At 45.4% G+C, this 12,129-nt stretch overlaps 1 protein-coding gene across 1 annotated transcript in view; it reads right to left on the bottom strand.

The window, feature by feature from the left end:
• ZNF268 (zinc finger protein 268) overlaps positions 1-12,129 on the bottom strand; it is an 81,871-nt gene that overhangs the window by 40,852 nt on the left and 28,890 nt on the right. The window contains exons 5-7 of the mRNA XM_074231618.1: positions 5,147-5,248; positions 4,985-5,049; positions 2,620-2,705 (exon numbers count right to left, since the gene is read on the bottom strand). Coding sequence (XP_074087719.1) covers positions 2,620-2,705; positions 4,985-5,049; positions 5,147-5,248 — 253 coding nt within the window. The remainder of the gene's footprint in view (positions 1-2,619; positions 2,706-4,984; positions 5,050-5,146; positions 5,249-12,129) is intronic.

Genomic DNA, 12,129 nt, shown 5'->3' with positions numbered 1-12,129 from the left:
TGATCAATGTTGGAGAGGTTGTGGGAGAATTGGGATGTTGATGCATTGCTGGTGGAGTTGTGAATGGATCCAACCTTTCTGGAGAGCAATATGGAATTGACCCAGCAATTCCAATTCTAGGACTATATCCAGAAGAAATTATAAAAAAACGGGAAAAGTTTTACATTCCAAAATATTTATAGCAGCTCTTTTTGTAGTGGCAAAGAACTGGAAATTGAAGGGATGCCCATCAATTGGAGAATGGCTAAACATATCACGGTACATAAATACTATGGAATATTATTGTTCTATAAGAAACCCGAAATGGTGGGACTCTAGAGAAGCATGGAATGACTTGTGGGATCTGATGCTGAGCGAAGGGAGCAGAGCCAAGAGAACAATGTACACATCACCATTATGAGATGAACAACCCTGATGGAAGCAACTCCTCTTGACAGTTCACAGAGCTGGGACAACTGTATATGACTGGTTATGGACTATATTTCAGAAGGAAGAAAAACAAAAAAATATATACAGGAAAAAAATAGCCTTTCTGAATTTGATGAACACTTCATAAAGATTATCTCTTATGTATCTCTTTCCCTTAATCCTAATTTCCCATACCAAAAATGACTAATTTGTAAATATATTTAACAAAATATGTATGTAAAATATTAACCTGACTATTCCTTGCTGAGGGGAGGGGGTTGGGAAGGGAGAATGGAGGGAAATTTTGTACCTTGGAAATATATGGAGGGAAATCCACAGTGATCCTTTGAAGGAGAAATGCTCCACCCAAAAGAAAACGGAATGCAACATGTTTCTGAGAGACATGCTTGAACCTAGGAAGGATCACCTCAGGAGTTAGAACCAAATGTCTTCTGCTTTGGCTGCAGTCCAAAAAAGACCAAGTTGGCAGTCAGGACCAACTGGCAGAGCAACCACATTCTTGAAAGAAAGAGGATGGAGAAAAATCCAATTTGATCCCAGTGGGGAGTCCATTCTGATTCCTCTGCAATCCAGATCCATGCCACCCTCGAATGGACAAGGAAAAAGGGAGATTTTTGAACTTACTGAGTTTATATAGACCTCTGGAGGAGAGTCATTCCTGAACCAGAAAAGAGGAATACATCTTTTGGAATGGGGTGGGGAGGGACAGAATTTGGAATTGAGATGCTGACTTTGCTGCCAACACCCAGTAGAAGTTCCCAGACTGGCATCTCCTTCTGAAGGGATGGACAGGCTGAACCCCAGGCCCAAGTCAATTAGACCTGTGAAAACTAGATGGTGGGGCCCTGGCAAAAGGTGGCCCAAACACCCTGTCCAGCCATTTTCATTTCCAATGTCCAGTTTGTTTATAGACTGGACATGAGCTCTGGAGGTCTCCTCCTGAAAGGATTCCAGGAAGGACACTCACATGATCAATGTCCCATCATTTTGCAGCAGAACCAGATAATCACTTCACAAAGTTTACTGGCAGGGGTACCAGTCATGGTGGCAACCAAAAACTGAGCCCTTGTCCTTGCCCTATGGTCCTGTTCTTCTGCAAAGACTCGGCCTCTGTTATTGAACACCCTGAATGCTGCTTTTAAAAGTTGGGTCTGTAGTGTTTGGGATCCCATGTCCAGTTTCTGTAGTTTCTGCCTAATATCTAGTAGAATGATACCACCTTCAGGATATCTCCATCCAGATACCAAGAATGATAATTCCTTTGGAGATGAAGGATCAATTCTTCCTGATATCATTTTTAGTAGCCTCCACTAGCCTGCTTTAGAAAGACCAAGGTTTTCCTCAGGCCTCTAAGTTTCTTAAGTTTCTCAGAGTTTACTTTCTCAAAGTTTACATCACAATTGTCCATTTCAACTGTCTGCACAGGGAAGTATCTAGTCCCTGACTCAGCTAAGCTATCCTCAAACTTTTGGGTTAGGTTCCAAATTCTCAATTTCTCTTCATCTGTGCAGCAAGTAGAAATTAGAATGTTTACATCACTCTAGGTGAGATCAAATGGCAGGCTACCCGCTTAAATGTGGCAACAAATTTAGTAGGATCTTCAGAGTACTGACCAAGTTTTTTTTGACCAGTGAAAGGTCAGTTATAGAGAAAGGAACTTGGACTTCAGTTTTTTCCCCCTTGGCCATTCAGCACTTCCCTCAGGTCACAGATTTTAATAGGGGTGAAATTTGGGCGACAGAAAGATTGAGAAGGAAGAAAGAAGGAACAAAAGGGGTCCATTCCTTGTCAGAGAAGGGCTAGGAGACAGGATTGGCCAGGAGATGGTGGAACCTGGCTCACACTGTACTATTCCAGGTCCAGGTCCAGTACAGGTCCAGGAGGTCAGTAAAAAGCAGATTTCAGTGGATAAAGGGAAGGCTTTCCCTAGAATCTTCCTGGTGAGGCCTGCTCTGTCCTGGGAGGGTGGGAGCAGAACTTCAGGTGAAATGAGAACTGAAGCTCTACAGGCCTAGAGAAGGGGGGTTCTCAAGAAGATCAGATCAAATATTGTTCCCTACTTCCCTTGTCCTGAATAAATTTCTGCAGAGAGCCAAAAGCCTCTCTAAATAAGCAAGAAAGAGAATATCTAATATTGAAGAAAGCTGTCATGTGATGCTAGAACCTTGAATAGTGATACAGATCTAGTACCATAGAATCTCACCTCCCCTTGGTGTCCCAGGGAGGGAGAGAAGCTGGCTGCTGCCAATGCCCCCAGAACTTCCCCGATAGGCATCCTGTAGGAAGGGAATCTGTGCAGAAAAGTTGAAAACTACTTTTGTATGTGATTGGAAAATAAAATAAAATAAAATAAATAAAAACTCTTTATCACCACTTTCCTCTTTTTTTCCAAGGAGTGAGGCATAGACACATGATGCAGTTGGTTTGCCATCTGAGTCCCTCAGCCATGAGCAAGAGGAAATGTAGAAGGGGTGGGGAAGGATTCCTCATTTTGACCCACAGACCAAACAGCTTGTACTGTGAGAAGGAAGCACAGTCTCCCTGGGTTCTCCTCAGCTTCCATTCCTAAAGTACTACAGTGGGAGAGCATTCCTGGCACTGAAGAGGGATAGCACCCTAACATGATGGGCCTGGGTCTCTAAAGCTCAGCTCAGGTCTGTCAAATCCTGGGAACCTGTGACTAAATTCCTTCCCAAACACTTGATCCCAAACCATTTTGACCTTTCCCCATTTTCTAGGAACCCTGAGCTCTAAATTTTAAAAAGAAAAGGGATTGGGGATGAGACAGACAGATATTAAGTCACTGAGACATGGGGTAACCGGGTGCAGACTGAAATTGATTGTTTTTCACTCTATTTTTCTATGTTGTTTTATTTACTTTTATTTTAGGCAAAGCATCTAAGGTAGAAAAGTGTTTTGAATCCCCTCACCTGGAGCATTTGGGTGGGTGGGGGGAGGAGAAATGCAAAGAAGCAGAGAATTTGAAATTCCAAATTTCCTTCCTCCCTATTTTATTTGTCCTCCAACACATGTCAAATTGATTCTATATTTTATAGTTTCCATTTATGTATTAAACCAATTTCAATATTCATTTATTTGAAAGTCCAGTTTCATTTTCTTCCTCCCTCCTTCCCACCAAACTTCCCTTTCTTCCTTTAAGACCTTAAGCAGATTGACATAAGGCAGACCTGGGCAACATGGACCACAAAGCAAAAACAGGAGAGAGAGAGAGAGAGAGAGAGAGAGAGAGAGAGAGAGAGAGAGAGAGAGAGAGAGAGAGAGAGAGAGAGAGAGAGAAATACAGAGAGGAGGAAAGCCAGCCAGCCAGCAGACTGTTCTCTAACAGCATTTATCCCCAAGAGGTCCTCCTTTTCAAAGGCCTTCAGAGTTCTCTTGGATCCTGGAGGTCCTTGGCCTGGCACCCCTGGCCCTGACTCTGCCCAGAATTCTTTTGGCATTGATTGGGTCAGGGAATCCTTCCCAGCTTTCTCAATAAGGGCCCCGCACTTCCATTGTTTCTTAGTGGGGCTCTCCAGCAGTCTTCCTTCACCCCTCCATCCCTGGCTCAGGACCACAGAACCCCCAAAGCCCCCACGCAGCCCCCACATTCCCTGGGCTGGCTCCTACCCCTCTCACCTTCATTTGCATCAGCCTTCTGAGCCTCTTGCTATCAGGTGAGTGCAATGTAGCACCTTCTAGGTCCAGGGTCTTCCCCTTAGGTCTCCAATAATCCCTTCCAATAGGATTTTAGTTCACCTCCAGGGGCCCAGATCCCAGAACCTAGTTTAGAACTCCTTTACTCACTCAGGGCTAGGCTTTTTGTGATCTGTGGACCCAGGATCCCCAATTGAAGGCAGGGAATGGGTCTCTCCCCAAGAACACACAAGATTAATGGCAGGTCAGTCCAGCTGTGGCATCATCAGCTGGTCTCCCAGATATGCCTGGGCCCAACCCAGGGGAAGAGAACTGGACCCAGGACTGGGAGCCAGCTTTGGACAGCCAGCATCCATAGTTTTTATTTATTTTATGGTGGGTGAGGGGAGGAGAGCTTAAGAGAAATAGTATTAATAAGGATAACTAACATTGAACCTCACATCAATTCTGGGACACAGATGGTATCAATTCCATTTTATAATGGGGACAGCTGAGACAGACAGTGGTTAAGGGATTTGACCAGTAAGTGTGAGTCAGGATTTGAATTCAGGGCTTCCCCATTGACAGTCCAGCATTCTGCTCATTGCCCTGCTGAGCTGAATTTAGCCACCTAGATCTAAAAGGGAAACAGAGACCATCTCATACAACTTCCTCATTTGACAAATGAGGCCCAGGGAGATGAACTGAATTGCCCCAACTCAGGGAGCATCAGAAACAGGATTTGAACCCATGGTCCCTGACTTGTTCCAGATCCAGTGAGAGCCCTTTCCACAGTGTTACACAGTCCCCACTCACGAAAGAAAAGTTTTTTCAACCAGGGAGCCCTCCAAACTGCTGCTAGCAAAGCTAGGGTCAGAGCATCTGAGTCTGGAGATGGGGGGTTCTATGAGTACCCACTCACCCTGGAGTCCAAGTCCACCCTGCTCCTCCTTTCCCAGTCAGTATCCTTAGGGCCAGAAGGCACCCCTAGGAGAGAGTCACCCTCATGTATGGCAGTGTGAGGGAAATCAGGTTCTTTGTTCCCTGTCCTTTCCTCTGCAGGGAGCCCTTAAACCAACTATACCTCCAGGCCATGATGAATGGGGGGACTGGTGGCTCTTGTGGGTTCCCTTGTGGGGCACCACCTTTGATAACCACACCATCATTTCCAGAGAAGTCTCCAGGGCTACAGGGTCAAGGGTGATCTGCAGCTCCTGAGAATGGGTCCTGTACTAAACACCTGCAGGTGCAGAATCTCCACCATTGAGGCAGCCCATGGGACATTGGGAGGGAACCCCCAGGAATTCCAAGAGTCCCCCATTTATGGCTGAGCTGCCAACCCTGCTCACACAGACCCAGCAAGAACTCAAAATTCACCACAAGGTACCCTCCCCTCCCTATGTCTGAGACCTGTTTTCTAACTGTGAGACTCTGACAAGTCACTTTCCTTTCTGAGGTTTAGCTTTCTCATGCATCAGAATGGGCATTGTCATTAATACCGACACAATTCACTTTAGATATTAGAAGTGCTTCCACCTTTACCAGACTAAGGTCTTTACAGATGGGGAGACTGAGACCCAATGTCCATTAACTCTTGAAGGAACTCTCGTGGCTCTCTTATGGGACTTGGGGAATTCCCTCTCACCCAAGGGAGCCCCTAACCTGAAAAAAAGATGGTCAGGATCTCCTCACTCTGGGGAGACACCCCTTAAACCACCAGGTTTCCCTGCCCTTGCCATGACCTTTCCCTTATGTCTCAAGGAATGATCTGAGGAATCAAGGCAATGTCATCTCCCTCAGCCTTGGGGAGATGTCCAGATTCCTCTGACCTGGTGATAAATGACAAGGACCTATCTAACTTTGGAATATCCAGGCCCAACCTAATTCCTTTTTTAATTGAAATTTTATTTTATTTTTCTCATTACATGCAATGGTAGTTTTGAAACATTCATCTGTTTGCAAATTTATGAGTTTCACATTTTTCTTCACCCTTCCTTTACTCCTCCATCTAGTCTGGCTAAAGTTGTACATTTACATTCCTGTTTAATATATTTATATATTAGTCATGTTGTGAAAGAAGAATTAGAACTAAGGGGGAAGGAAAAAAACCATAAGAGAGAAAGGAAAAACATAAAAGAAGTTTTTAAAAAGTGAACATAGTCTGCATTCAGACACCATAGTAATTTTTCCTTCTGGATGTGGATGGATTGTCTATAGTGGATGGCATTGTCCAGAGTTGTTCTTGATCTCTGAACTGCTGAGAGGAGCTGCATCCTCATAGTTGATCATCTTACAATGTTATTGCTAATAGGGACAATGTTCTCCTGGTTGTGCTCATTTTGCTCAACATCAATTCATGCAAGTCTTTCCGTACTTCTCTGAAGTCTGACCACTCATGATTTCTTTTGAACAATAAAGTTCCATCACATACATATACCATGATTTGTTCAGTTATGCCCCAGTTGATGGGCATCCCCTCAATTTCCAATTCTGTGCCACTACAAAAGCTACAAATATTTATGAACATGTGAGATTCTCTTTTTGTTTTTTTCATGATTTCTTAGGCATATAGATTTAGTATTGGTGGATCAAAGACTTTGATCAGTTTTATTGCTCTTTGGGCAGATTGCTCTCCAGAATGGATGGACCAGTTCATAACTACATCAACAATGCACAGAGACCTGAAACCTTAGATTCTGGCCCCAAATAAGTCTATTCTTGCTAAGTTCTCCCCAGGCTCAGTTTTCCCATCAGAGCCCCCAAACATCTCCTACTCCAGTGCATCAGAGGGAGCGGGCCTAGGGCTTGGCCAAATCCTGACCACCCAAGCCCAGAGAAAACCAGCTAGATGCCCTACCTCCAAAGTGATCTCTTTCCACTGACCCATAGCCCATTTCAGCTAGCTGGGTAGTGTCCTCTGACATAGTCCAAGGACTTGGGAGAGGGAGAACACTGGCCTTGGATTGTAGGTCCAGCTTCCAGTCTTTGCAGATGGGTGTGCTCCCTCAGCACTCTCACACCTGCTCCAAGAGGCCTGGGCCTGAGAGTAGCACCCTTCCACCTATCCCCAGGAGATGCTGGGAGCCTTGCCCCAATTTGTAGTTAAGTGGGGCAGGGGCCAGGGCTGAGACTCACCCAAGATCCCCATTCCTCTTTCCTTTCTGAGTCAGATGCTGACTCCAAGTTCTAGGTCAGGGGCTCCCGTTATTGCTCTTCTGGCCTCTGGGAAGCAGCAATGTTCCCTTTAGGTTATGATTTGTACCCCATTTGAGTCCCCCAACCCTGAGTTTGAGCCAGGAACTGGCTCTGCCTGTGCTTGTGGGAGGGTCAGAGCACCTATTTGGGGGGGGGAGGCTGGGAGGGGAGGGTCTCCTCCAGTTCATACACTGGCATGAGCATCATGATTACCCAGAGCTTTAGTTCAGTCCCTACACATCTACAAAGACTAGTTTATGCCTCTCCAGAAGAACCCAGGAGACCCATCCTTTACTCATGCCCCAGTGTGACAGGAGGTACCTGGAGGCATCTGGCAATGTGGGTCAAGGAATTGAGAGAATTTCTGGACTCCAGGAGTCTTTGGGCAGGGCCATTAGACCTAAAAGATCCCTAGGCATCTCAGACATCTTCCTAGAACCAAGGGGGCCCTGAGTCTGGGTGAGGGTCCTAGGCATCCCCCTTATACAACATTGGGTTTAAATCTCCCTTAGGACTAAAAGGATCGGATGTTTGAGGGGGCCTGTGAGATAAAAATGGCAATTCTGCCCAAATGAAATTGCTTATTCAGTGCCTATTCCTACAAGCTCACATGGGCTTTTTTAGCAACTTGGGGGGCACTGCCTTAGGTGATGAAGAAGATTCCAAAGTATGGACCTATGGCATGGGGTAGGGGTGGGGAGGAACTGTGTGGGGTTCCACAGTGCTCACAGGCCCAAAGCTAGAGCTAACCCTACAATTGGGACAGACTGCTGAGGCTCCTTTTACAGAGGAGGAAATTGAGGCCCTGGAGACTGAAGTGGCCCACAGGTAAGAAGGGACAACAAAAGTGACTGAAAAAAAGGTGGCTGAGACCCACCCCGACCTTGTCTTCTGGACTCTGGATTCTGATCTAGGGTTTATGGATTCTGGGTTTGGGATTAGATGCTCTATTGAATCTGGCCTCTGGGTTCTAGGTTCTAGGTTGTAGGCTAGGATGAGTGTCCAAGCTGAGTTTTGACTACTGGTCTCTTGGGTTGATTTCAAGTCATAGACTTGGGGTTCCAGGGGTCCTGGGCTCTCTGCCCTGGGCTATGAGCTCTTGCTCTGATCCATTTGGAGGGGTTACTCAGGTTTCTATAACCTATGACCACAAGTCCATGGCTCTACTGTCACATCCAATATCAGAGACACCTTCCCTGTTAGCTACTGCTCCCAAAAATCTATTGTCTTTTAAGATTCAACCTTTCAGGTCAATGCTGACATGAAGGACCCACAATCTCCCCTATTGCATAAAGCCCTGCTCAATGACCTTCCCTTCCCCCAACCCAGAGATCTTTCATATAGTTTCCCCCATCAGAGATGTCTTGTGTAGAGACCCCAGCCCTGAATCCTATAGCACACACACACACACACACTCACACACACACAGTCACATACCCTCCACTTCTACAGGAACAAAAGTAGACCCCACTCCCCCTTCCTCCAGGTCTTTATCCTTGTTAATTTTTTTACTGAGCTGTGTCTAGGTCATCCAGTAATTCCTTTCTTTGTAAGGAACCAATTTGTGAATCATGGGCTTCTTCCATTCCCAGGAGCTCCCCCTTGCTGTTGTGGAGCCTGAGATTTTATCCATAATTGTAAGTGAGTAGATAGAACAATCAGATTTGAGGTTTGAATGATCTTTCTAGGACCAGCCCCCCATGCAGGACAATACAAGGGTGACGTCACTTGTGATCATTCATGTAAGAGTCCTGTGGAAATGCCCGGGCTGACAGAAAAGTTTGGGGGTTATGGTCCAACTTATACTGGTCCACTTCACTTAACACAAGCCAAGCACTTGAAAGACCTGGTATTATTCAAATAATAAATTAGCTCCTGTTTTTACTGTTTCCCAGACCAGAGTCTACTGGAAAAAATGATCTCTAGAAACTCAGTTATTATTAAATTCATTGTACAGATCATGTTTACCAATATAGAAATCATAACCCTTGCCCCACTTCTCCCTCTACCCCCTCACCACCTTAACTTCCAGAACTGATGTGTGAGCCTGTAGCCTGGAGAACATACTGATATCCTGGGGCTGTGATGGAGAGACCTTGCCCCTTGCCTTCACTACTGTCCCTCACCCTCTACACCTAAAGACTCCCTCCCCAAAGACTCCCCTATTCCCCAATCACATGGGAGCCAGTAGGAAACCCTGAAGTAAAAACAATGAACTCTATGTCTTCTTTTATAATCCATGACCAGGCCTATAGTCTGGGGGCTCCTTGGGAAAGGAGGGGCAGGTTTTATAGAATGGATTCTTGTGGGATGTCTCTTGGGATAAAGGATGAAGTTTTGCACTCCCTCTTCCTGAGAGTTATGGGGGGACTGACCAAAAGTATTTTGGAAAAGGGGGTCATGCTAGCTAAAACAGCTGAGAAAGAGAAATCTAGACCAGATGGCCTGGGGAAGGTGAGGGCCTCCCTGGTACTCATTCAGGGAGGGAGATGACACCTAGGGTCCAGGGGAAGCTCAATTACAGTTTCTGGGTGTTGAGATCCTTCAAGGTCAGTCCATCCAGGGACTCCTGTGGTCAATAGAGCTGAGCCATGCCAATTGGGGGAGGCTGAGCTCAATCACCATGAGCTCAACCTTCTCATTTGACAGAGGAGGAAACTGAGGCATAGGTCCTGGATTTAAAGCTGTAAGGAACTTCAGAGACCCTCTGGTTCAACTTCCTCATTTAGTACATATAGAATTTGAGAGTCAGGGAAAGGAAATGACTTTCCCAGGATCACACAGGTGGCAAGTTTCAGAGGCTGAAAGTCCTATTTCCAGAGCCAGTGCTCTTGACCTCTGGGAAGCATTTCCTTCCTTCTAGGCCAGGACATGGTTGAAGGAGACAAGGCAGAGCACCCTGGCCAATTTCGTGAGGGAACACCAAGACCTCTTCACCAGGTCCAAGTGTAGGCAGTGGGGCATCCAAGGTATAAAACCTGAATGTCCCCTCTACCTGATCCCAGATTGCTTTGTACATGCTGGGCCCCCCTACACTCCTGCCTGTCTTAGTCTGAGTGGGTCCCCAGGGAGCCAGGCAGCTGAGTTAGGGTATCAAAGGTCAAGGACCCTCTTACCATTCATTCATTTGTGGGACAAGTAGCAGGTTCTGTATAAGGAGTGCAGAAGGACAAAGGGAGGAGGAGGACCCTATGAAGCCATTATCAACCATGAATATCTAGGGGGGCAGCCACCCAAGGCTGAGAGATCAAGGCAGGTAAGGGGGAGGGGCAGAGTTTGCTCATTTCTCTCCTGGGTGGGGGGGATATCCATGCCCTGCCCTCCTGTACCTCTTACAGTTCTATACTTCTACACCAAGTCAGAGGACCTGCTAGATGTGTCTGAGCAGTGGTCAAACTCCCAGAGCCTCATTGACAAATATTACTCTAGGATCCTCTACTGGTGATGGCCTCTCATTGGGTCTGAGGTCAGGCTCCTTGGTTCTCATATAGCCTGTCCAAGAAATAAAGAATATACAGAACCCTGGTGGCTTTCTCTTCACTGTCTGGAGACACAGTGAGGTCACTGAAAAGGCAAATGAATTCTGGGATATTAAAACTGCTCAGGATTTTTGTCGAGGGCAGCCCCTAGGAGTGATTTGCACATGTCTTTGGTGACCTTTGTCACCAAAGATATGCATGTATTCTTGCTCATTAAATGGATTTGTTGGCTCACCAGTGAACCTGACCTAAAACATCTGTGGGGCTAGAGATGTGTGGGAAGCTTTCTGATAAGGAAGTCTACTGACTTTGAAGCATAAATAAATACATTTAACCAGGGAAGCTATGCAGCTAGGTTTCGTCTGATTTGTCATGTCGGACATAAATTTGTTATAAAAGTCTGAGAATTCAACAATAAAGTTAAGAGATTGTTTTCACGACCTTAAGGTGGTATTGGTGGTATTGGTATTGGTACTGGTGCTTTCATGACATCTAAGCATTTATGGGCTAGCTCTTCAAGCTGGCTCTCAAGTAAATGTTCAGATGCACACCTGAGTTTTGATAGATTTTATTATGAAATATAGCAAAATAAACAGCTTAAAGAAACTTTCCTCTGGAAGGGTCAACAAGCACTTAAGACAGAATGAATAACAAAAGGCTAGGCATGGTTGCTTGGTAGAGACTAAGACAGAGAGAGCCAGAGGGAGATAAAGTCAGTCAGAGAGAAAGCTGAATGGGCCAGAGAGAGAGAGAGGGCTGCCCTGAGGTTCAGTTCAGGTTTTATAGCCTTGCCCTTTATCTGGGCACTGAGGGCAAAAGGATACCCCCCCCCCCTGCCATGACCTGAATCAGGTAGAAGGTTGAAGACTGGAGGTTGGGAATGAGATCAGGATACAAATTTTACATTAAACCTTTCCACACCCTTAACAAGATTCCCTAATTTAACAGCATTAAAAGAGTACAGATTTTATTTCTGCTACATTCATAATCTCTACATCATCCCCCCCCTCAAAATTATTCAGGATCCAGGGTCCATTTGGAAATGGATGCATTGTAGTGAGAACTCCATTGAGTCTGGGTCCAGAGAATGATTTGCTATCAGGACTGTCACAGTTGACTGGCATCCTGCAGAGGCTGGTCGTGGAGATGTACAGCTGGTAACCTAGAGAAACAAAACTCAAGGAAAAAAAGATTGAGCAATCAAAAAGCAGAGAGATATTTTAAGAAAGAGTGCTATTTAACAAAGGTCAAATAATAAGAAAAAAACTAGACCATCTATATAGATCAAGAATCATACTAAGCCAGTATCAGAATACTTTTTATAAGAACATGAGTTAAAATACAGCACAGATTTATTAATGGATGCTGCATTAAGTTGTAACAAAAAGCTTGA

This window comes from Macrotis lagotis, chromosome 3 (assembly GCF_037893015.1).
Source record: "Macrotis lagotis isolate mMagLag1 chromosome 3, bilby.v1.9.chrom.fasta, whole genome shotgun sequence".
NCBI lineage: Eukaryota > Metazoa > Chordata > Mammalia > Peramelemorphia > Peramelidae > Macrotis > Macrotis lagotis.
The sequence above is the reverse complement of the archived record's forward strand: the minus strand, read 5'-3'. Positions and strand labels throughout refer to the sequence as shown.